General features: G+C 39.0%; 1 protein-coding gene and 1 long non-coding RNA gene across 9 annotated transcripts in view; one reads left to right on the top strand and one right to left on the bottom strand.

Moving 5' to 3' along the window:
• The window catches only part of LOC105835345 (sodium/potassium-transporting ATPase subunit alpha), a 54,381-nt gene that overhangs the window by 1,097 nt on the left and 30,275 nt on the right, over positions 1 to 23,009 (top strand). Inside the window, exon 1 of one of the 8 annotated variants that reach the window (XM_028195075.2) lies at positions 222 to 254. The exons of 4 other annotated variants lie outside the window; for them this stretch is intronic. In XM_028195075.2, the coding sequence (XP_028050876.1) occupies positions 237 to 254 (18 nt within the window). In that variant the 5' untranslated portion in view covers positions 222 to 236. Of the gene's footprint in view, positions 1 to 221; positions 255 to 21,552; positions 21,639 to 22,058; positions 22,089 to 23,009 lie in introns of those variants that run through there. 3 more of the 8 variants (XM_028195079.2, XM_028195076.2, XM_036289647.1) reach the window with 3 other exon arrangements.
• LOC114255710 lies at positions 4,868 to 5,651 on the bottom strand. Its single transcript, XR_003626901.2, has 2 exons — positions 5,224 to 5,651; positions 4,868 to 5,130 (listed from the first exon to the last, which is right to left on the bottom strand). It is a non-coding gene; the product is annotated as an uncharacterized LOC114255710 (long non-coding RNA).

Genomic DNA, 23,009 nt, shown 5'->3' on the forward strand with positions numbered 1-23,009 from the left:
AATCCGTCCGCTTGGACTGGCGGCTAGCTCCCCCCTCCCCCTCCTCCACCTCTACCTCCTCCTCCTCCTCCTCCTCCTCCTCCTCCTCCTCCTTCTTCCCTTCCTCTTCGCGATTCACCCCGTTTCCTCGAATTGAAATCAACATTTTCTTCAAATGCATTTGAAGATAGTTCCAATAATGACATAGTCGATTAGCGAAGACGGAGGTTTCCGCGTTCCAAGTTTCACACTGAATTATGTCTCGGATTACGGAGGTACGAGTTCGATACGCGCGTGTCGATTGTTTTAGTTTTTAGTTTTCTCTTCTAAGGCTTTAAATTGAGCAATTTAGAGCCGTAGTAGATAGTAGAATATGCGAAACATATAACTGTGTGGGCGGCGATAACTCCGTTTAATTCATCGTGCTCGTTTTGAAGCAACGTGTGCTTTGGCAAATGTAAATATAACGGTGCAGGTGTCACTGAACGGCGTGACTCATGATGACAGTCTCAGCCATTATCGAGGAGAGAAATTATGGAACGATTATGGCGGATGACGTTCGTGGCCTGCGGCTTTCGATATTGAACTCTCGATATTGTTTTTCTTATCGTGGAAAAGTAATCTGCGACAGTTTTCACCGGCAAGTGTTTGAAAACTTACACGGAGAGAATTTTCTCTGAAAAATTACCCTGAAAATCGTAGTAATTGTAGGACAATGTAAACCCTGAAGAATTTGACTATATTTTTGATAAAATTTACTACAATTTTAATAAAATGTGGCAAAATTTTGTAAATTTTACTATACTTCCAACAAAATTTACTAAAACTTTGCCAAATTTTATTAAAATTTTACTAAATTTTAGTAAATTTTAGTAAATTTTATTAAAAGTATGGTAAAATTCTTCAAAGTTTACGTTGTCTTACAATTACTACGATTTTCAGGATAATTTTTAAGAGAAAACTCTTTGTGTATAAAGAACACAATTATGAAGTAGAGATTAGGGGAAAAGTATCTCTCGAGTGTCTATCGATATCGTACACGTCACATATTCTAATCGCATGTACCTATTATAGTCTATCGGAGAGAATACGCTTCTTCAAATAGATTGACCGCTCGATTGGCGCGATGAACATTCACGCGATAAAAGGCCAGGAATATTTCCTCCAGGATATTTATGCGAGCGACGGAAATATCTCTCTCTCTCTCTCTCTCTCTCTCTCTTTTTCTCTTTCTCTGCTTTCCTTCCTTTCGTTAGATTGATTATTTGTCATTATCGCGAATGGCCACGCAGTCTCGCTGCCGTCGGAAACGTTTGTCGCGCGCGTGCTGTGAGCAACGCCTTTGGAATTATTTACTCTGACGTGAAATTTATACGGCGACACGTCATTCGCTCGAGCTGTGTTACGGCCTGCTTGGTTTTACGGTTGCGCGAATATTTTCACATTAAAATCACGCGGAGACAACGAGAATCCCGGGAGAACGGAGAAAGAGAGGAGAAAGCGCGAGTGACGATTACATCGTTTCCCCTTTCATAGACAAAAATGTACGTGGCATTGAATATGCAACGCGTCACTCGGAGAAAGAAATTAGTATGCGAGTCTTCCTCCCTGATCGTACCAGTATGCAAGCGTGGTATTGTGCAATCGAAGGGTTCGATCCAGCATGTGAATTCAACCCACTTTTCCACAACTTGAGAGGAAATTGAGCTACACTTGTCTCTTTACTCTCTTTACTCGAGAGAAAGAGAGAGAGAGAGAGAGAGAGAGAGGGGAGGGGGAGACTTCAACAAATTACTCGCTCTTTATTTAAAAAGCGATCGATTCACACGGACCCAGATATCTAGGAAGAAACCAAGCGATTGGTTCGATTGCCTGTGAACTGTATACTTTTAAGAAAAGTCAACACATAAATTTACTTTTTATTAGTGAGAAGTGCCTACCACGTTGCGGCGCATGTTTAAGATTAAATATGTCAGTATTTACGTAATTACAAAATTTGCGTAGATCGCATATCTCCTATCGAGTTGGCACAACCGCTCGCGGTTTTGCGTAACTCTCCTCGCAAGATATGTCGCACGTTGTCGCGTTACATTCTTTGAATATTTTATCTTCACGGAAATCGTAATTTGACTCGAGGCGCGAAACGATAGTGATAGATACGGCGGTATTTGCGGTATTTCGTTATTGTGCGTGCAGCTCGCGCATATCTCCGCCTCGTGACACACGAATGCGGATGTACATCTCTCGACTATGTGTACACGTAATTTTGGATCGTCGATCAACTTCCGTTTGACATGCAGGGCCTCCATTTATTATTTCAATTTTTCCGCCGCTATGCTAATCTCTCCGTGTACCCGCTCCGATGGGATGGACGTAAATCTCAATTTTAGATTTCGGCTTTAATGTTGCGGGCTTGAAACGCGAGAAAACGAGTGGAATGATATATACGGTGCCCCAGAAGTCGCGACCTAATTTTACATTTTTTCCCGCGAATTTCTTTGTCTCCGTAAGTGCTTGATATTTTCAATTTATTTTAACTCTTAAGAAAGACTGAATTGTATGACGTGTATTTGTAAAATTAATGGAAAATGCAACGTATGGTCTTTTCCGTTGTGCGTTTTATCATATCTTATTGTTATATAACTCTACATCTTAATTCGCCCAAGAGTCCTCTTTCCTTCCTATCTTGCAACTTTTGATCTTGTAAGTCTTTCGACTTTCCAGTAGTTGACGCTCGGAATTGTGAACATCTCGTCTCTTCCGCTTCGACTTCCAACGGTCGAAGGAAAACATGCGCGATTCTCTGACATATCTAGTATAATAATCTCACTCACGAGGGCTTATCGACGAAGGCGTCACGGCTCGACTCGGAGTGGCACGGATGGACGCGACGATTAATTTTCACGCGAGGTGAAAGGGCAAGATTCCGAGTCGGCGAGAGGCTTAGAAAAATAATCTCTGCCGACAAATCGCTCGGCGAACAATTAATCTCGTCGATTCCTCGGATCTGTGTCAAGGTCACGGCTAGTCGCGCAACGGAGCGGGAGAAAGATTCACGGGAGCAGATGCAGGCAGCTCATGGCGGCCATATCATAAACTCGTTACCCCTTCCTTGGTTCCTCCTGGCTCCGCGCGTGATGAGATTCGACCGATTCGACGTAGGTGTGTACAGCGTACGTACAGCGTGCGCTCAGCGCGCTACACGTTTCTCGGTGCACGGTGTACATAGTGGATCGTAACGAGGATTATTTTATGGGATAAACATTGCCATGTCGGCAGCATTAAGTAACACGATACACGTTATCATTATCACACGGGAATTTGATATCGTTTACGTTGCGGTATTTTTGTTTTTCTTATCAACAGCTATTAACATATAGGTTTAGGAGAGTATGGCGATATGGGTTATGCCTACTACCGTACAATGTAGGTTGGAAAAATTTGAAAGAGTAATCGTAAAATAAGACTCAACGTACTTTTAAAAGTTTTTTTTTTCCTTCTCTTTTCTTATTATCGCGAGTAAATTTACGTTAAGGAAACTTTAATCTAAGAGTATCGAATTGTTTAAAATCTATTATAGATCGAAAGAAGAAAAAAACTAATCTCATTCTTTCTCGTTTGATCGTATTTTTCTTCTTCGTTTGATAAGTTAGAAATAAAATGATATACGATATCGAAGCGATTTTGATCGGACGTTGCACGCGATAATTTCCCTGACGGTACGCAGTTGAAAAATCCTCGGACGTAACTCTTTGACGATCGATTGCGAGCCAAGTCGTTACTAGGTCGTGAGTCGTGAGTCGTTTTGCGCGATTGCGGCAAGATGGCGGCACGCGCCGTGTAAACTGCATCAGAGGGATTTTTAACGTCGATTTCGATGCGATTGGGTATTTGCTGCCACCCTCCGCGTCACTCTTTGAATCACTGACCCGGAAGTGGTAGAATGTAAAAATAAATTCTGATAAACAATTCAAATAACAATTTGTAATTTATGCTCGAGTCACATGCACATGTGAACAATTATGTACATGAAATAATTATATAAAAAAATCAAATTATATCACAGAAAAAAATGAATCCTTCTGCAAGTAAATTTTTATTCTTGAAGGCTTATATACTTTGATATAAGCATGAAATGCTATCATCAACTAGAAATATTTATTTACAATAACAAATAGGTTTACGCAAAGTATATTTTATTCTTAAGATGGTATTCTTTTTTCTAAAATCGTAGATGATTAAAACAAACTTAGGTATATAATTTGAAAGTTATTTATTCTTGGATTAAAAATAACATGCTTAAATATTGGGTTAGCAACTAAGCTTGTATGGAGTATATTTTATTCTTAAGATGGTATTCTTTTCACTACCCATCGCTAGTGGCGTGTTATTTCGTGAACAAAATGCACTTTCTTATAAATAAAAGGGGCTCGCCAAGAGCGCGGAAGGAAATAAGATTTCGCCATCCACATATAAAATTGGCTAAAATATGTCAATCTATAAAAAGGATCGAGAAAAATGAGAAGGCTAGAATTGTGAAAACTTTTATTTCAGAAAAATAATGTTTAAATTAAATTAAATTTATTTTGAATAAAGTTAAAAAAAGACTTATTGAGAGAAAAATTACAATTAATAAGAACACATTTAGTATTAAACTAATGCAATTTTATTCTTTAATTAAAGCAAATTTTGTTTTTAACAAAAATTTTTTTTTAATTTTAATTAAGAATAATTTATTCTTAATTGAAGAATATTTATTCTTGGAACTATTTTAAGTACAAAATATTCTTAAATCAAGGCATTTTTGCATTTTTTTAAGAATACATTTTTTTGTGTGATGTAATCGATGGGACAGGATAAAGAAAAGAAAGAATTCGAAAGTGTAAAATTTTTCCTTCTAGTCTTCAATTAATTAAAATGACTACTACATAAGGGTTTCAATTAACTTTAAATTGTTTACATTTCCAAATTCTAAGTATAAGCGCTCACATTTGTGCAAAAAGGAATTTTTCTTGTAATATCTATAGTTTATAATATATGGTATTTTTTCCTTTACAGTCCTCTCTCGTAATACACAGTTTGACTGAACGGTTGAAGTTTTTCCATGACGGCTTATATATATATATATATATATATATGAGATAGGTGGTACTGCAATTAATACGAATGCCATTAATTAGAACGTGATTGAATGGAATCAATGATCACGCTGCCCTTCTCCCTGTGACGCCAGTCTTGTCTCACCTTCGATGCTAATTCGAACGCTACAGTTCGCGCTGATTATCGTTGAATTAGCCATTATGTCGTTATTTTAACGAGTGTGTCGATGTATGTCAGGGGAGCGCGCACACTTATCCTGAGAGTGTGCTTCTCTTGTACGTACTACTCATCTTCCGCAAGTGGCTCTGGCACCAAGCCATCCTCTTCCTCTTCCTTTATATCACGCGAATCGCGCCGACATCGTGTGTGTGTGTGTGTGTGTGCGTGTGTGTGTGTGTGTGTGTGTGTGTGTGTGTGTGTGTGTGTGTGTGTGTGTGTGTGTGAGAGAGAGAGAGAAATGTTTGCTCATTAATAACACATCGCGCGTTCATCGCACGGCCGCCTCTCATCGATGTATCAATACAGTTATCTAACTTGTGGTTGCGTCGCGTAAAATCCATCCTGATATCCGTACAACATTCTTTACTATTTACTATTGACTTATCTAATAGTTTTCTTATCTTGTTACGTTAAGTAAATTATTTCTGGAAGCGATTTATAAAAATTAAAAATATCTCAGTTTTCGTATTTGATTACAAGTCAGGGTTATCTATACTATGTTATAAATTACGTAAAGTAATGACGCATATGACTGAACTATTTGCATTGTCTTTGTAACCAATTCACTACTAGTAATTAATTCAGTCTACGTGTGAGAGAGAAAGAAAAAGAAAACCGAGAGAAATGTGTACGTTAATTTTTTAAACGCGTAGATGGACAACAGAGAATACTATTATTAATTTATTTTTGAACAAGGGTATAGAAATACACAGTAAAATGATGAATTACAATCCGTATTGTTATCAATTTCAGAATATCAATATAAAATGATTGACATTATTAATCCCATAACTTAATAATACTTAATAATATTTGACGATTAATGGCAGTATATAATACTTATCTACGAATACACGAATGAAAGGGATTTATGTGTCGGCTAAGGTTCCCAGTAGTGACATCAATCATCTACAATTGTTCAAGAATTACTACGTTTTGCAATTAGGGATCGTGACGATAGCTTTGCGCGTTTCTATTGAATTAATTAAAAATTGAACACACACACACACACACACACACACACACACACACACACACACACACACACACATATATATATATTTGTTGACGTGGGAAATGTTGTCTCACCATGTAGACACGTTGCATTCTCTTTCATGCCTTTGTTGACCATTACAATCGTGACGTGGACAATTTTCAAGTAGCTTTTAATTAAAATTAAAGCTATTAACACGCACGCGTATGTATTCTCGCGTGTCGGCGTTATATAATTTTATTAGAGCGAATAAGCCGTTATCGCGTTGGACACCCGCTCTTCGATTGGCGACGTTGCAAAAATGTCGCTCATGCGTACACATATAAAATATCAAATACGATCATTATTCTTTCACGAGGCAGAAATGATGTTTGCGAGAACTGGGCAAGGGAAAAAGTGTCACGTTTAATCACGAATCTCCTGAATTTTGGGATGTTAAAAGCAGCTTGAGTGTCGACACCTTAAAAAGTACTTTTTTTTTTCTAGGAAAGTGAATCGAGCACATTAATCGAATATTATTGATAATACACGTTTTAAATCAATTAAGAAAATGTAAATTTTCCTTTAAATTATATTTTCAAAGGAAATAAAAACAATTGTTAGAAAATTATTATATACAAAATATTAAAAAAATGATTAAAAAGTTTGATCCAAGATGTACTTAATCTGACATTTTATAATTATCCTGCTTTGTTAAGATTAAAGAGTGTGTATTATATAAACGTAACGGCAAGTATCATTAATTTTACATATGTAGGATTATCCTATTCAATATCATTTTTTATGCGAAGAGGGATTATTTTGTTCTGAAATTAAGCCAGTCGCTTAAACCACGCAGTCATGCATAGATGACGCGTAATCGGTCACGTTCGACGATTACGATCGATAAACGTGCCTCCTAATGCGACGTAGCTTGTTTCCGCAGTGCCGGTGGAAGTATTGTTATACGAGCTGTCGATTGGTAACCGATGAACATGGACGACGAAACCTTATTATTTCCTGTCCGCGCGTTGGTGCGAAGGCCCTTCTCGTGAACTTCTCGTTCGGCAAGCACAGAATGTTTCTGCTTCCGATGCAAATAACACTCAATGTCTTTAACCCGGTCGGTTCTTCCCCGTAATAAACTCGATGAGATTATTAAAGTGGAATTGCGCGCGCCGCCGACTCACGAGAAAATCAACTTTTAATTTCGTGTCCTCGGAACGGCAAAATTTCGTCTTGCAATCTTGTAATACCCAAGTTCCGAGTTCTTCCAGCTGACGGATCTTTTTATTGCGCTGCTATGGGCGATGTGAAATTTCATGCTTTGTTGAAAAATTCGTATTAACTTCGCGGGGAAATAAATTATGACGTGCCGAGGAGGGATTTCGTGCGGAACAGAATGCGTCAGCAGGGATTTCATTGAAGAATAGCTGTTTCTTACATGAATTGTTGAACGCGATAATATATTGTTTCAATTGCGACGTAGATAGAAATAGTTTATTTTCATAATGTTGATAGTTGATCAACTGTTTTGTGGGATATTCCATGAATATATTTGTCGGAATAATTGTCAAAATAAGATTGTATCGCATGTTTGAAGAGATTAGGTAAATTATGGAAATGACATTAAAATTACATTTAGGAAACACAACTTGGAATATCCGTAGACAACCGTACAAAATTCCTCGCAACGATGTCATTCATCGGATTGCCAATTAATACTAATCACTATAAATTGCTAATTTAGTATTGATAAAGATTTATCTGAATGTAAATGTATATATTATACATATATTTAGAAATATACAAAGCTTTTACACGAACTAAATTTGCGACAGATGCGAGCCGAGTGGCATCCGTAACGAATCATCCGAAGGGAACACTTACACCTAAATTTATGATCGTGAGTGCTCGACGCCCACGCGCCGCTTAAATATTAGACATAAGTCTGTTTAGGATTAAGGTGCATGTAAGTAGATGCCTCGGCATTTTGCCGTTCGATCCATACGACCCTCTAAGCGATCATCCGTACATATGCTCGTACGGTAAGTTACGTAACGTCCACTGCGTTACGTAACTGCGCTAGGTAGCAACCGAGGAAGAGAATCGAAAATTTGAATGCGGTCGTGCTCGCGCGTCGTTCTTAGAAGGTAATCGCGCGAGAATCGGTAACGTTAATTAATTATGCAATTCTTCTTGGTAAAAGCAGAATCGCGGACGTTTCTTTTTATAAATAGTCGCCAACTATAGCGATAGTGCAATGTAATATGCGTGCAATATAAGGTAAAACGTTGTGTGAATTACGATATCGTTGATTGCGTTGAGTCGTCGTTCAACTGATACGTAGTTACGTAATGTTTCGCGTTATTCGTTAAATCACACAGGTACATATTCTGTCAATAATAGCGATCGATTGTTCCTCGCAATCCTGGCGATTCCTTCGCAACGATGCTGTTTTGAGTTATCGGTCATTCGAAGGAATCAAATTCTTTTTATAAGAAAGAAAAATTTAAATAGATATGTACATTAGGGCAAAATAATTTTAGAAACAAAATTATGAGATTATAACTACTGACAATTGTGTTTAACAATGATAAATTTATAATTTTATCAAAAGTTCCGTAACGACAAAAACCAAGTATAGTCAAATAAATTAAAAAGTAATTACTGATGTAATTCATTTAATCTTGATTTGAATTTTTGATTGATTATTCTGGAATCATCTACATCTTGTGGATGATTGCAAAGTTGAGTGAAACTTGAAAAGATCTTTTAAGAATGCGGAGATGAGAAATGCTTAGAGAAAACGTTGATATATGACGCCTCTGAACCGAGTAAAAACGCGCGGCGCGTTATCCATGCTTTTTCTTATCTCCTAGATATAGAGAAGCTCGCGACGTATTCACGCGACGAAACAGCTGATATATCAGGAAATGTTCTCTCGCGTCTTTGCATCTTCTTTGTCTTCACCCTAAAAAATATTGTGCAGTATTATTTTATATTCGATCGTGTCGAGTAAAACATGTTCGTTTTTTCCCGCATTATCGTATGCCACAGTTTATTAAACGACCGTTGGGCTATCGACGGGCTAGCTTATCGATCGTGAAATTTCAAGGTGAACACGCGTTCACACGCGAAATTCGTTGCCAAGGGTTGGAGAATGAAAAATTTAGCCCTTTACTCGCGTTTTCGGAGAACCGCTTACCGGAAGCAGCGAGTGGGTTACTGACCGATCGCGGGTCGCAGGGTAAGGTAGCGACTCGAGAAAGGAAGGGACCGCGCGCGTCTGTATGTGTGTCGACGGACGATAGGTTACAGGAAGGGGTGTCAGCGGGTAGAGAAACGGTAGTGGTGAACAGCGTCGTCGTCGTCGTCGTCGGCGGCACGGCGGAACGGCGGCGGCGCGGGAGGGGGTAAAGCCCCGCAGTGCGGCGCGGTCGATACAACCACCACCACCACCCACCCCCATTTGAGGATCTCTCACCTCACCCCGGCCTACCGACTACTTCTATCCTTCCCCGCGTTTCTTTCTCTTTCTATTTCTATTACCGCATCTAATATTCGATTCGTCGATTGTTCGCTCCGACATATGGATTTTGGACAACGGGAAAAAAAAAAAAATGCCCAGATACTATCGACATTGTTCCACTCTCGTTCGATCGGATGGAAAAGTCGCGGACAAAATGCCCGTCAAACTATTGTCACCGCGCGACTTTCATTTCCGACTTTCATGCGATATATCGCGTTTTTATCTACTTCACATATTTACCTCCCTTCGGGAGATTTTAATCCATGTTCTAATATCTTTTATTTCCCTCTAAAAACAGGGGGTGAAAGAGGAACAAATAATCAATTGTGAGTTAACCTTATCGTTGAACAAGAAAGATTTGGACTTTAGTGGAGGGAAAAATGTCGAGAGATTTATTGGCCCTTCTGCTTCTTCGTTCTCGGGCTTTTCTCATGTCATTTATGCCACTTTGATGTTTCCTCTAACGTTACCATGCCTTTTGCCACTAGGGAGTATACGTAAGAGGGCGGCCGTTCAACGAGGTAACTACTCGTCGTTTTGTGTCGAAATTGCACGCCCACTATCTGCCTGTTTCTACCGACGACTACCCACATACGCGCGATGCGTATAGCCTTCTTTTCCGGCGCTGCAAAAACGCCGCCAATCTCTTCCTGTCGTCGCGTCGCGACGCCGCGCCGCGTCGCGTATCGACTCGCGCGCGCGATATACGACCTCAGAATCGAATAACAAGGCGTCTCCTCTCCACCCTCGACTCATTTACATCGGCGAGTATTCTGTATATTCCAGATGAACCGAGTCGCATCACTGACGCTCCGAATAATCTTCGTATTGTTGGAAATAATCCGTAGAAATAGGGAAATGATGAAAATTACGAATTTGACATTGCATATGAAAAACTAATTTATGGACGATTTCGTTTAATGTCAATAAATTTAAACCGCAATTATCTCTGCTTAATTAATTAGTTGAGTATAAAAGGAGACAATGAGCAGTTGAGAATGAGTAATAAAGAATTTAAGTTAGCTTCTCAATGTTAAATTTCTTTAATTTAAACTCTTAACAAAAAAAAATATTATGCATTGTCTTTCCAGAGAAACGACATTTAGATGAAAATAGTTCGATGTTCAATAGTAATTTAATGGTATTTTTATGTTTCTGTACGAATTAAAAGATTGTTTAATTTCCTTAATCTTGTTTGTTATCTCTCAAAACCAAACTGTATTCGTTAAAACCAAGTTGCATATGTAAACTTTTTAAAGGGACAAGCTCAATTTTCTCAAGTCTTTTAACATTTGAATGATGTTAGACTAAATGTCAAGTAGAGGCTTTTAACTTTCTCTTATTTTCCGGAACTCGTAGCGATTTCAACGGCTCCCTTAGCTTAATCGCGCATTACGTTCGCAAGCAGGACGTGATTCACATGGCGAATGCGCTTCGTTCGAATGAGTCACACCGGCCGGAACGGAATGGAACGGAACGGAACGGAACGAAACGGAACGGCACAGCATGCATGTCGCGGCGCATTGCGCTTTTTTTCGCGTTCCTCTTCTCGCGCGAGAGATTCGCGAGAAGTCAGAGCCGAGAGCGACGGAGGTAGATTGAACGTAATGTGTCTCTTCCTCCGACGCAGATACAGTCACGGTCAACCGCCGCGCTGCGCGGACACTGGCGTGTAAGCGTACACGCACGTGCGTACGTCGTCTCTGCGTATATGTGTACGCATATGTGACGCATACGCGCCTTCTTTCAAGCTTACGCATGTAAGACATAATTTATATGAAATGATCTTCGAAATTCTTTTCAAGCAAAGAAAAGACGAAAATAAGAATTGAATTACTGTGTGTCTCGTTTCGCTTTGTAATGCAAGCCGCATTAAACAAAACGAAACGTGGAACTGTGTTTGCAAATCTCTCATTGTTTATCATTTTTCGTATATTTATTGATCTGATATTAACAATCTTTTCCAGAGTACGTTTCGCTTTTATGAAGAATTTTTTCAACCGTTTCTTTGAATATTTCAAATATGTATAATAACCGCACACTTCGAGATAAATATATTCGATAATAAATGAAATTTCCTATGCCTCGAAATTTGAAGTGAGATTTTAAAGGCTGGTATTATTTTAGACAATATATTTTTAGACATTCCCGCAGACGTTTCGCACATTTGGATAAACCTTCGTCTTTGTGACCTTTCTCGTACCATCCGACGACCTTTCCGTATTTTTCCGATAGCCATTATCTGAGAAACCGCTGTTGTAGTATATCAAGAAGGCGATTAGGGTCATTGGTTTTTCCAACCTACGGAATCTGGTTACCGGAAGCTGTTCCGAATAAAAGCCTTGACCGAACGTCGAGCTCAAGAAATCGTTCTCGTGAGACTTCTAGGATATTGTTGAACGAGTATGGTTAAGAATGGTATATTGGAAATATTTCCAATATACGTGAGAGTTTTGAAATTTTTTCACCAACTTGTATTATTGATATTTATTAATATTGATCGATAACTTTTTCATTTGTTTAGAGAGATAATTTTTGCGATAATTGTATAGGTACATGTTTTTCGAAAGATTAACCCAACTTTTTTCCATTAAATAATCTAAGAGAGAATGTACAACGAGACGTGCGATAACTCCATTGCGAAATGCAAGACCTTACCGTGAAAAATTACATTGTCGGAAATTGAGAATGGACGTGAGTAGATTGAAAACGATTTTCAATCAATTTTCAGTTTCGTGTGTATCTTAATTCGTCGAGTAGTAATCCTGGGTAACGAATCGGACAATTGCAGTGGAAAAAGGCATGCGGTAGTCAGACAGCTTGGAATTCGCCGAACTTGGCAATTTCATGCGAACTTTAATATCCCAGGAATTTTTATTCTACCTAGAAAATTAAATATGCATAATGTCTCTTTGCGATGCATGTTTAAGGATGAATCGCGCTTTCCATGCGGTGACTGTCACGTTATAAAATATTGTTTTTCCTTGATATTAATGTTAACGTTATTTGATGCTGACATTATTAATATAAATTTCTGTATGAAAATTTTATGGCGAAATTCCACATTTTTGTATTTTAATATTCTTTATTTGAAATTTTACAATAAGAAAAGAAAAGAAAAAAATAGAATGTATATAGCGCTTTATAACGTGCAAGTTTCTTATCGATGAGGTAATCCGATGCATTAACTGTCGGACGCGTGAATTGAATCTCGCGAGACCGCTAGTCGCCGGTTTACCGGTTTGAACTGGATTGAACGTACGGAGACGACGTTCTCTGCTCGACGTGCGTTCCCGTGAACCAGAGCTAACCGGTGACGGTCGTGTTCTGTCAGAAGGCGGCGGCGACGGCGGTGACTCACGTCGGCGTCACGCGAGTGCGAAGTCGAAAAGCTTCGTTCACGTGTCAAGTGCTAAATTAAGAGATTTCATCATGATAGAAAAAGAAAAAGAAAAAGCGAGAGAAAGAGAGCGGAAGCACAGCTTTTGCAGACGTTACATTGTACAGGAGAGCTGAACAAACATTCAACCCGAAGAATCGTGAAAACCTTCTCACGAATGCTTGAGATAAATAAATAAAGAATCAAACGCGTGTGTGATTGAACAAAATACATACACGGGTGAAGTAAGGGTGGATATTTTGCGCGTTTAAAGTCCGCGGTATTATTTTTCTATTGTTTCGCGACTTTGACGTTTGTTGATGAGAAAGTTGGCAAATGTAAATATCTTTCGGTTAGAGTTACACTCCGACAATGATCTTTGAATGATCAAAATCTTACGAAACGCGTCTCTGAACGCTATTATAGATACATCTTTTGTTTCACCCCCCTGTACTTTTTTCTCTCCCTCTTTCTCTCTCTCTCTCTCTCTCTCTCTCTCTTTCTTTTTCTTTTAAAACAGAATATTTTTCATGTTGAATGCAGAAAGCGAGAAAAAGGTGTCATTAAAGCGAACAGGTCTATTACGCATTAATTTCTCATCTACCTCTTTTGTCTTGTTTCTTTTTTCCATTTCGATGAATATAGCAGGGTGGCTAGTAGCCAGTGACGTCACAAGCCATGTTGTTTGCATTGCACGGACGCGCTTTTATTTATTGTCCGCCAACACAGCTCTTCCGATTCGCCGCAACTTTCCAGATCGACTATCGCACTTCGACGCGGTTATTCATCGTGGCAGAAAGCTTCTCACGTTGTCGCATATCACACCAGATTTCTCTTAGAAAACGACATGCCAAAAATAAAATGCTATGCATCAAGAGTAATACTCTTTTAGTAAAATAATTTTAAGTTATTTGATATTTTTTCATTCTTTCATCGTTGTTATATTATTATAGAATTATATAATTATTATGTATATTCTAAGAAATAATATCCACGCAAACGTTAGGTAGTGTAATACTAATTTTTGTTGCACATGGATTAACTTGTACGATACCGTTGCGATTTGTTGCAAGACTCAACATTAAATAATCTTGATTGGAACGTAATAATTGAATACATAACTATAAATTCTTCGTTTAATGAGTGAACTTTTTTCCCGTGATCGTAACTTTGGAATACATCGAGTTTATTCGTAATAATAATGTAACATCTTTCTCCAACGGAGTGACTTTGAATATCGAGTGACAACAAAGAGAAGAATTTAGAAATTCATTTCATCCTCTAGTTTCATTCATCTGGCATTACAATACATCGATCGAATCGTGGGCGAGGGATCTATTTTCGCGATCGACGGATCATCGAGTTTCTCTTCCGCGTTACGATGCCTTGTAAACTGTACGTATGCGTGTGCTTGTTTTTTTTCTTTTTGCTCAGAATACAGTGGTTTGGACAAGCACAACTTGTCGACAAACAACAGACGTAGTTTAAAAGACGCTCGCCACCGCCATTTGTACACTTTAAACGCTCATAATCGACGATTGAGCTTTGTGCACGTGACGTACCGGGCGCGCATGGGCACAACGATGGTAGTTTGATAATGCGGGTTGCATAACGCGGTGATGACGATCGCACATTCTTTAATACGTTAAATAACGCACGCGCATGTGCTGAATAGTATCAATAGTCTCTTAACGTACGCGATATGCCCGAATCAGGATATCTTTTGAGGTATTACAAGTTGAAACTGACACTTGTACGTCTCTTTCATTTCTATTTTAAAATTTTATTTCTTAACTTTTTATTGACTGTGCAGTTAAACTTGCCGTTTCAAGGACGCGCTTGACACGTATGCACGTAAATTTTATCTTGAATTTTATTAAATTATTACAATTGTATTGATTCATTGTCATTAGACATTAGATTAATATTTGTTAATGTAATTTCGATGAGAATTTCCGAACATTTTCCCTGTATTTTTTGAAATTAATCTCTGATAGTTTATACAGCCAAATGCGTTTATTTGCAAACCAATGGTCGCATGGGACTGTGTGTCATCCGGTGACATAACTGATTGTGAGTCGTAGTAGAATCGGTGCAACCGTACTGAAGCTCCAATTCCATGACCTAGACAGAACTTGATTAGAATCTTAAAAAGATTTATAGATAAGATAGGGATCTCAATGGAAAAAAAATGTATGTAAATATAATCAACGGTTTATTATGTATCTTAGGTTTTTTTTTTTTTTTTTTTCATTTTGACCATTACTATTTTATCAATCTATTCAACATCATGCAGTAAAGAAGCGGAAAACATTTCCTTGGAACGTATATTTTTAATTTCTTTCTACGAGAACTCATATATTTGCTCATCTTTTCCCGACAGTCTAGTTTCACGTATCAAAGATCGTAAGTTTTCGTAGTTTGCCTCGCGATACGAATGACGCGCGCGCGCGTACACGTAGGAAATTGAATTAAAAGCCGTAAACTGGCAGATGGGTCAATTATCGAAATGTATCGCGGCGAGTATATACATGAGATAAACTCTCTATATGCTTTTTGCATGCGATATGGTTTTTCCGTTCTTCTATTTCTCTGTTCTGGTTCGGTAGAAAAGAGAAGAGAAGAGAAGAGAAGAGAAGAGTTGTTCGAGTTGTGTTGCGTGAGTGAGTGTGATACGTGAGATTGGCGCAAGGCCAGTCAGGCGGCGATTGCGTAACTTGCGTCACCGCGAATCGCCCGGCGGCCGCTCGATGAACATCAGCACCGCCGCCGGTGCCTGGACCGAGAGTCTCCTTGGAGGCTGGCTTGAAGGAGGATAAACGAGAAAACGAGATAAACCTGGCGCTCGCGCGGCGCACACGAGCGATTTCCTCATCGTATGTACGTCCGTCGGCGAGAACACGGCTCTTCCCGCGCGTGCCTCCCCCTCTCCCCCCCCTCTCTCTCTCTCTCTCTCTCTCTCTCTCTCTCTCTCTCTCTCTCTCTCTCTCTCTTTCGCCGGGACGAGACGTGCCAAAAAATTTCGCGGAACTTGGCAAATTAGCACTGACAGTGATTCTATATACGACTAGTCGCATGTAATTACGAAATTCCATCGATATTAATAAGATTACAACGTATGTTTCTTTTTTACTTTTGGGTTTATCGAATCGTGTCATTTTTTTGCTCTTTGAACGTAGGTAGGTAATTGTTTCCAATGAAACATCGTTCGTTAACTTATTTCCCTCAATGTACTCGATGTAACGCACACGTCATAAACGAAATCCCGTGAATCGCAATTGGCGGATAATTCGAACACGAATGCAATTAGTCCGCTAACTCATTTTTGTTATTTTTGTCCTTCTTCTTTTTAATTTGCAGTCGAGCAACGAGCAATTTAAGGTGTGATAAATTGTACTATCTAATTGATACGAAGTCGACGTCAATCCAATTGTAACTATACCGCGATAATACGCGCGGACGATCAACCATATCCGGACCATCTATTACCAGCAGTCGAGATTTTATCGGAATTGGGACACGAATATTCTTCATTATTCCTATTGATTTCAACCAGTTTATCCTTATCAGAATTGATATTTATCTACAAATAAGTTAATGGAGAAAAATATTGACTGATATTATTACAGAAAATATACAGCGTAGAACAAAAGCACCAACACACAAATAGGATTGAAAATGTAACGATAGAGATTTTGGGCTTTTTTGTTTTTAAAATGATATATTTCTAAATATTTTTAAACTTTATTTCCAATTAAAAATTACAAGATTTTCTGTTTTTTGTTGTAACGCAACCAGATAGACAGGAAACAGGATAGAAAGGGGAATACAGGATAGGGAATGCAGACGGGAATCGCGTGCAAACATAGATTGGAGTGCCCTAGTACCGCTGACACCGACGACGCGCAACGGTGGAATCTCATTGACGTAATGGCTGCTTTCGTTATCGATCCTCGTCATTTCGACCGTCATTTCACGTCACGAGATATAAGCGTACGTCTCGAGTCTTTCGTCAGTTGTTTATAAATATTCGTGTCGTAAAGCCTCGAAGAGCCTGACTGCCTGCCTGCCTGTATGTTTGCGCCAGAAACCGAGAGCCAGAGGCTGGCATTCCGCTATTTTTGGCTGAATTGATTTTTACATTAATCAAAAGTCGAAACAACGATACGCGTGTATCGATTGGATATTTCCTTCTTCGACAAACGATATGAATAAATGTTACTGCGTTTCTTTCTCTTCATGCCTTCGTTTACACATACATTGTCGATATGTTAGCTCGAGCCAATGAGCTACGCTTCTTCTCTACTCATACTGTAGGTATTGAAGAAGGGAGAAGGAGGAGAAAGAGTTTTGACATTTACAGAAAGTTACTTTGAAATTTTCCCACGTTAAATTTGGAATACAGAGAAAACGTACGAGAGCAAAGATGATGGCATGTTGCGACCAAAAGCTATTCACCGTATTGACATATATTGAAATGGCAATCGACTTCTTCAAATTAAAACTGGCAATCGATGACTTTAGTATAAAAGCAATTATTATTCTATTAATTGTTAGCTACAAAAAAAAAGATGTTATACATCTATAGATATCGACTTTATCATTTACTTTTACTTTATAGATTTACTTGTGTGTATAAATGTTTATTCAGAGTATTGATATTTTGATTTTATTTTTTATCAAACGTTATTTATTTCATATCGTGTTATTATTATACGTTTGATACACGGGCGCAAGTACTTCTGTACGAATAATTCCGTGTCAGGTGATGTGAAGGAGGCGAACGTTAGCCCTTTGACTCGGTAAGCTTGCTATCGGGTTATTGACAATCGAACGCTTTCATAATGTCACGCGGCAATTTTTTGTCCCATCTCCCCCGCTCATTTTCTGTCCGTTCTTTCCGCTGGCCGAGCTTTCTTTTCGCAGCGTGTAGTCTCCCTTTTTTTTCCTCTTCTAGGTCGATCGTGATTTTATTCCTCACCATTTCATTTTTTATTTACGACAACCCGTGACCTATACGGCGGCTCTTTGTCGACGATGACGAAATGAGAATGAAAATCTTGAGCATAAGCTCAAGCGCGCGGCCCATTTAGAAGTTTTAAAAGCTCCACTTTTCTTAAAACGAGAAAAAAAACGGAAAGCTCTGGTGCCTTTTACTGTAAATATATAATTAGTTGACACTTTTTACAGCAGTAATTTGCTGAACGATTAAATGTTCGAGAATGCTGCGACGATAATTACAATGTAATTTGTATGTTAATGAAGAAAATTTAAGATGTGAGACAAGCTTAAAAACTAATACCTATATGGATGAAATTTATTGAGTGGAAAATCATAGTGTTATTTAAATTCGATTTTCGATTTAAATAAATTTTTTTATTAACACGCTTGTTAAACTTGCTTTGTACTCTATAGGCTCGTAAATTTCTATATCGTAACGGATCCACGGCTGACGGCGATGACGGAGGTAATTACCCGGTAATTCGAGTAATGAGATGATTCATTGCAAAGACGCGACGTTTGAAGTCGAGACTTGGCGTTACCATTTAACAAATAGTCACTGCCAATTATCGTTTATCCTTTTTCATAGAAATGATAACGATAATGAATTTATAAATATTAACGACACTTGCACAGTGTTACGCGAAATCGAATTTCTGCGAATGCAGAATTTAATAAATCGGTATTTTACTCGAATGAATATATCTATGTGGAGAAATCAAAGATAAATTTATATTGATATTTGTAGTTACAAGTATTGAAATTCTATTGCGCTTGTTAGTAGGACAATAGCAAATAGTTTTTCAGACGAGAGGGAAATTTATTCACATTTTTATCCGAAAAAGTTTTATTTGGTCAGTTTTTAACATTAGATTTTCTCTCCATTATTGACATTTTTATTTTTTTAATGGTCTACGAACCTTAAAACTACGTTGTGCGTAAAACAGTTCTATAAAAATTATTGGAAGAAGCGAACGAATGTCTTGATTTTTTATTAAAGAAGCATTGATTTTGATTGAATTTTGATGAAACAATTTTTATATGTTTGCTATATTACAAGGCGCTGTGCATTTTTAATGTGATTGTAAACTTTTAAAAACTTTATTTTGGTTAAAGATGTGATATTTCTTAGCGTTTGATGCGAAGAAAGCAGGAGAACTTGTCTCGCTCCTGTTTTTTCACGAACGCAGTATTTTAAATAAGAATGGAAATACCATCCTCGGAAGTTGAAAATTGGATGATAACGTAACGCGTATCTCGAGAAGAGCAGCGAGAGAGGTGAGACGACGACACGAAACGGACTAAACATATGGGAAAGAAAGAGAGACAACGGGTTGAGCAGCGGTACAGTCGGTTGGTCGGTCGGTCGGTCGGTCGGTCGGTTGGTCGGTCGGTCGGTCGGGTATAGCGCCCGTCTGATGTCAACGCGTAGCCCAGTAGCACAGATTGTAGTCCGCGATGGCTCTCAACTTATCTAAGAATGATTTTCGTTCGAGCATTTGGCAATCGTTTTCTCGCTCGTCGATAACGAGCGCGAAGATTCGGACTTGAAATCTTTGTAAAATTTAGACGATATATTGCAGAAATGTAGACATATCGATCAAGTATGTTGAGCTTTATAGAAATATTTTTACACATACTTTATTTGTGTAAAACATGATTGATCTAGATGAAACATAACACATATCCCACTGAGAAACTTCGAAAAAATAAATTCCTTCAGTTTCTTTTATATGCTACAAAACGTAACTCGTTTCTCTTTAATATTTCACTTTTTTTTATGAAGAAAGTATCATCTACTTTTATATTTGCACTTTTCGATAACAGCTTGTATTTATCGGAACTTTTAGATAAATTTTATCATTTAACATCAGTATAACTACGTTGGACAAGTGGGTTATCTGTTATCACCATTTACCTCATTCACAATTTACGTAAAAACTTATCATTAATCAATATGAAATGTTCAGTTTCCGATTCACATTACCTTCACTTGTCTTCTACTAACGCAGTTAACGTTGCCAGTTAAGGCCTTATTCTTCTTGGCAAAATTTCCCTAAGGAGCGATCTTTCAACCTGTCAAATAAAATAGTCCAGATTCATTCTCTCTTCTCAACTTATCCCAATAATCTCGAAATAAAGTCTATTTTAATTTTTGTTTCTTTTTCCTGTAAAAATTAGCATTTGTCGATCAATCTTTCGTTGAAGAATAAAAAGCTCGGATTTCTTTTCCCTCCTTATCATTATATACGTCGTAATCCGCTTTGGTCCATAATCCATGTATAATCTAGTTCCATTTTCGCCTTAAGTTTCATCGAGCATACGGAATTCTTGTTCGTCGATGCGGCTACTCGGATGAGAACCGTCGGCTATGGGGAGCTTGCGCTTTGTCGTTTCGGGGGCGCGGACCGATGTTGCGCGGCGGTAGCATCGCGACAAAGAGCTGTTGGTGAACCAGGGTTGCGCGCGCAACCAGGTTTGCCGGCGAACGGGTGTTGTTACGACCGCAGAGAGGAGCACGAGGGGTACGAGGCAAATAGGGGTTCGAAGGGGTGCCCGCAAGCGAGTCGCGGGGCTGGCAAACCCCGTTGGGTGGCGGACGCGCACTAGTTCCTAGGTAAATTGCTAATTGGGATGGATATTTGTTACTTCTCGTATACTGCAGTTATCATCGAGCTTTTTCGATTGATAGAAATCTACTATCGAATTTTTTCTCGTCGCTTGGCAAATAAAATTTCTGGTTGACAAATAGAATTTATTGGTCATCGAACGAAGCGATTGAAGAAACGGAGGGAAAAATTAATTTTTTCCGAGCAGGAGTTAAATTATTTATATATATTTTTTAATAGAAAAATATAACTGTTATTATAGTTTCATAAATTCTTATTTGGATGTGAACACTTTGAAAAGATTTGTTCATGTCGATGAAGATATGACCGGTGGCATATGGCGTTTTTCCCACGTACCAATGACATAAAGAAATTAAGTGACAAATAAAAGTACTGAATATTTTCAATTTACCCGGTTTCTCAAATGTGGTTTAATTTCACGTATGGGATTCGAGGAGGGAACGAGGGAATTTTCCCTAGACGCGCGTGTAGATTCTAGTAGGGTGAAAGAGAGAAGAGAAGGAAGTAAGGGTGGGGACAGAGGGGGGGGGGGAGAGAGAGAGAGAGAGAGAGGGAGAGAGAGAGAGAGAGAAGTAAGACGGGTCATGACGCGCGGGTTGAACACCGTTGGTAACAGAGGAGGGCGGGCGTAGGAACGGCAGGAGTAGGGAAACGACTGTACGGCGGGGGTAGGTGTCGTGGCAGTGGGGAATACGGGTCGATGATGCCGCCGATGCCGGTGCCTCGACGATACGAAACGCCAGTCAGTCTCTGGTCCACCCGAAGCCGTGCTGCTAATCCTCTATCTTTCACCGAACACCATTCGCCGCAGCCATGAATGACAAGGTTTGTGCTAAGAGTTTTGTCAACGAATAGCTAAAGAAAATGAGGCGGAAAAGGTGAGAGAAAGAGAGTGTGCGGGTGTGCTGTGTGCGCGCGTGTGTGTGGGAAAGAAAAAATAAACGAATAATTGGCGCGACTATGAAGCGCTTTCAAGAGATGCACTTGCGCGGCTTTTCGAGACCGTGAAGAGAGCTTTGGTCAAGCTCACACGGCGGCCAACCGACGGAGAACCGGACTTACCGGAGAGAAGATAGTAAGGAGGGTGTCTATCAGTTAAGCACAGCTGATTCAAGTGACAGATCGCTGAGCGACTCCGCAAGTAGTGATATTTCGGTGACGCGCTTCGCAAATGTTTTCTTTCGTACAAGTGAATTTCATTTAGTTTTTTAAAAATTGAACAGATAGATTGCCAGAGAATGTGGAAGTTAAGAAACTGTAATGCGCGTGAGAAAGGTTTTTGAAGCGCTTCCTAATTCTCCTCGTTCTTATTCTCTTACTCTCCTACTCTCCTCTCTTCTCCTTAGAACGGAGTACCTATTCGATAGCAGATTAGTCTCTTTCTTCTAGTCCCTTTTTCTTTCGTTTTCTCTTCTTCTCTTTCCTCTCCTCTTTTTCTCACAATCAGATTCCGTCAAATAATTTGTCGCTCATCAGTTTTGTTAGTGTTGTTATCAGGAAAGCGAGCAACTTTCAATTTGACAACTTTCTCGTTCTCTTTTTCTGATTCCTCTCTCTCTCTCTCTCTCTCTCTCTCTCTCTCTCTCTCTCTCTCTTTCGAGTCGCTCCCATCTTTCTCTCTTTCGTTAACTCTTGTGACATTGTGTATAAAAAGTAAAACATTTTATGATATACTTTGTGTTCATATCACAGACGTTTCTTCTGTTTCGCTTTTTAAAACTAGTCGCTTCTCCCGTTGCCGTTTTTCTCGCGACAAAATCGCGCTTGAGCACTTTGCCGTTCATCTTAATGTCAACGTGCGATCATCGACGCTTGCTCTGCGGCCTCGTGCTCCACTAAGCGTATGACAAATGATTTTGTCAGGGAATTAGAAACATTATTAATCGACTTGAGACACTTGAATGAATTTTTAAATTCTCTCCGGAAGTGCTGATTTTAGTCCGTGGAAAGTTGTTCGCCGACGTTGAGACAAGTTTCTTTCGGAAGTTAGTCGGCACGTAAATCAGTCGCAAAAGTTTGTGAGCGATTAACAGGATAGAATCGTCCGAATCGCGAGCTCGATGGAGATTTTGCTCCGATCCGATGCAAATAGCGCTTAGTGATTTTCTCAGCGCGCTTCTGCGCAGATTGCTTCGTACGCAAGCTCGTTCACTCGCTCGCCGTGGGTCGCAAGATTGGCTCTCTTCACGGAAAATC

Source organism: Monomorium pharaonis, chromosome 7 (genome assembly GCF_013373865.1).
Source record: "Monomorium pharaonis isolate MP-MQ-018 chromosome 7, ASM1337386v2, whole genome shotgun sequence".
In the NCBI taxonomy this organism is placed as follows: domain Eukaryota; kingdom Metazoa; phylum Arthropoda; class Insecta; order Hymenoptera; family Formicidae; genus Monomorium; species Monomorium pharaonis.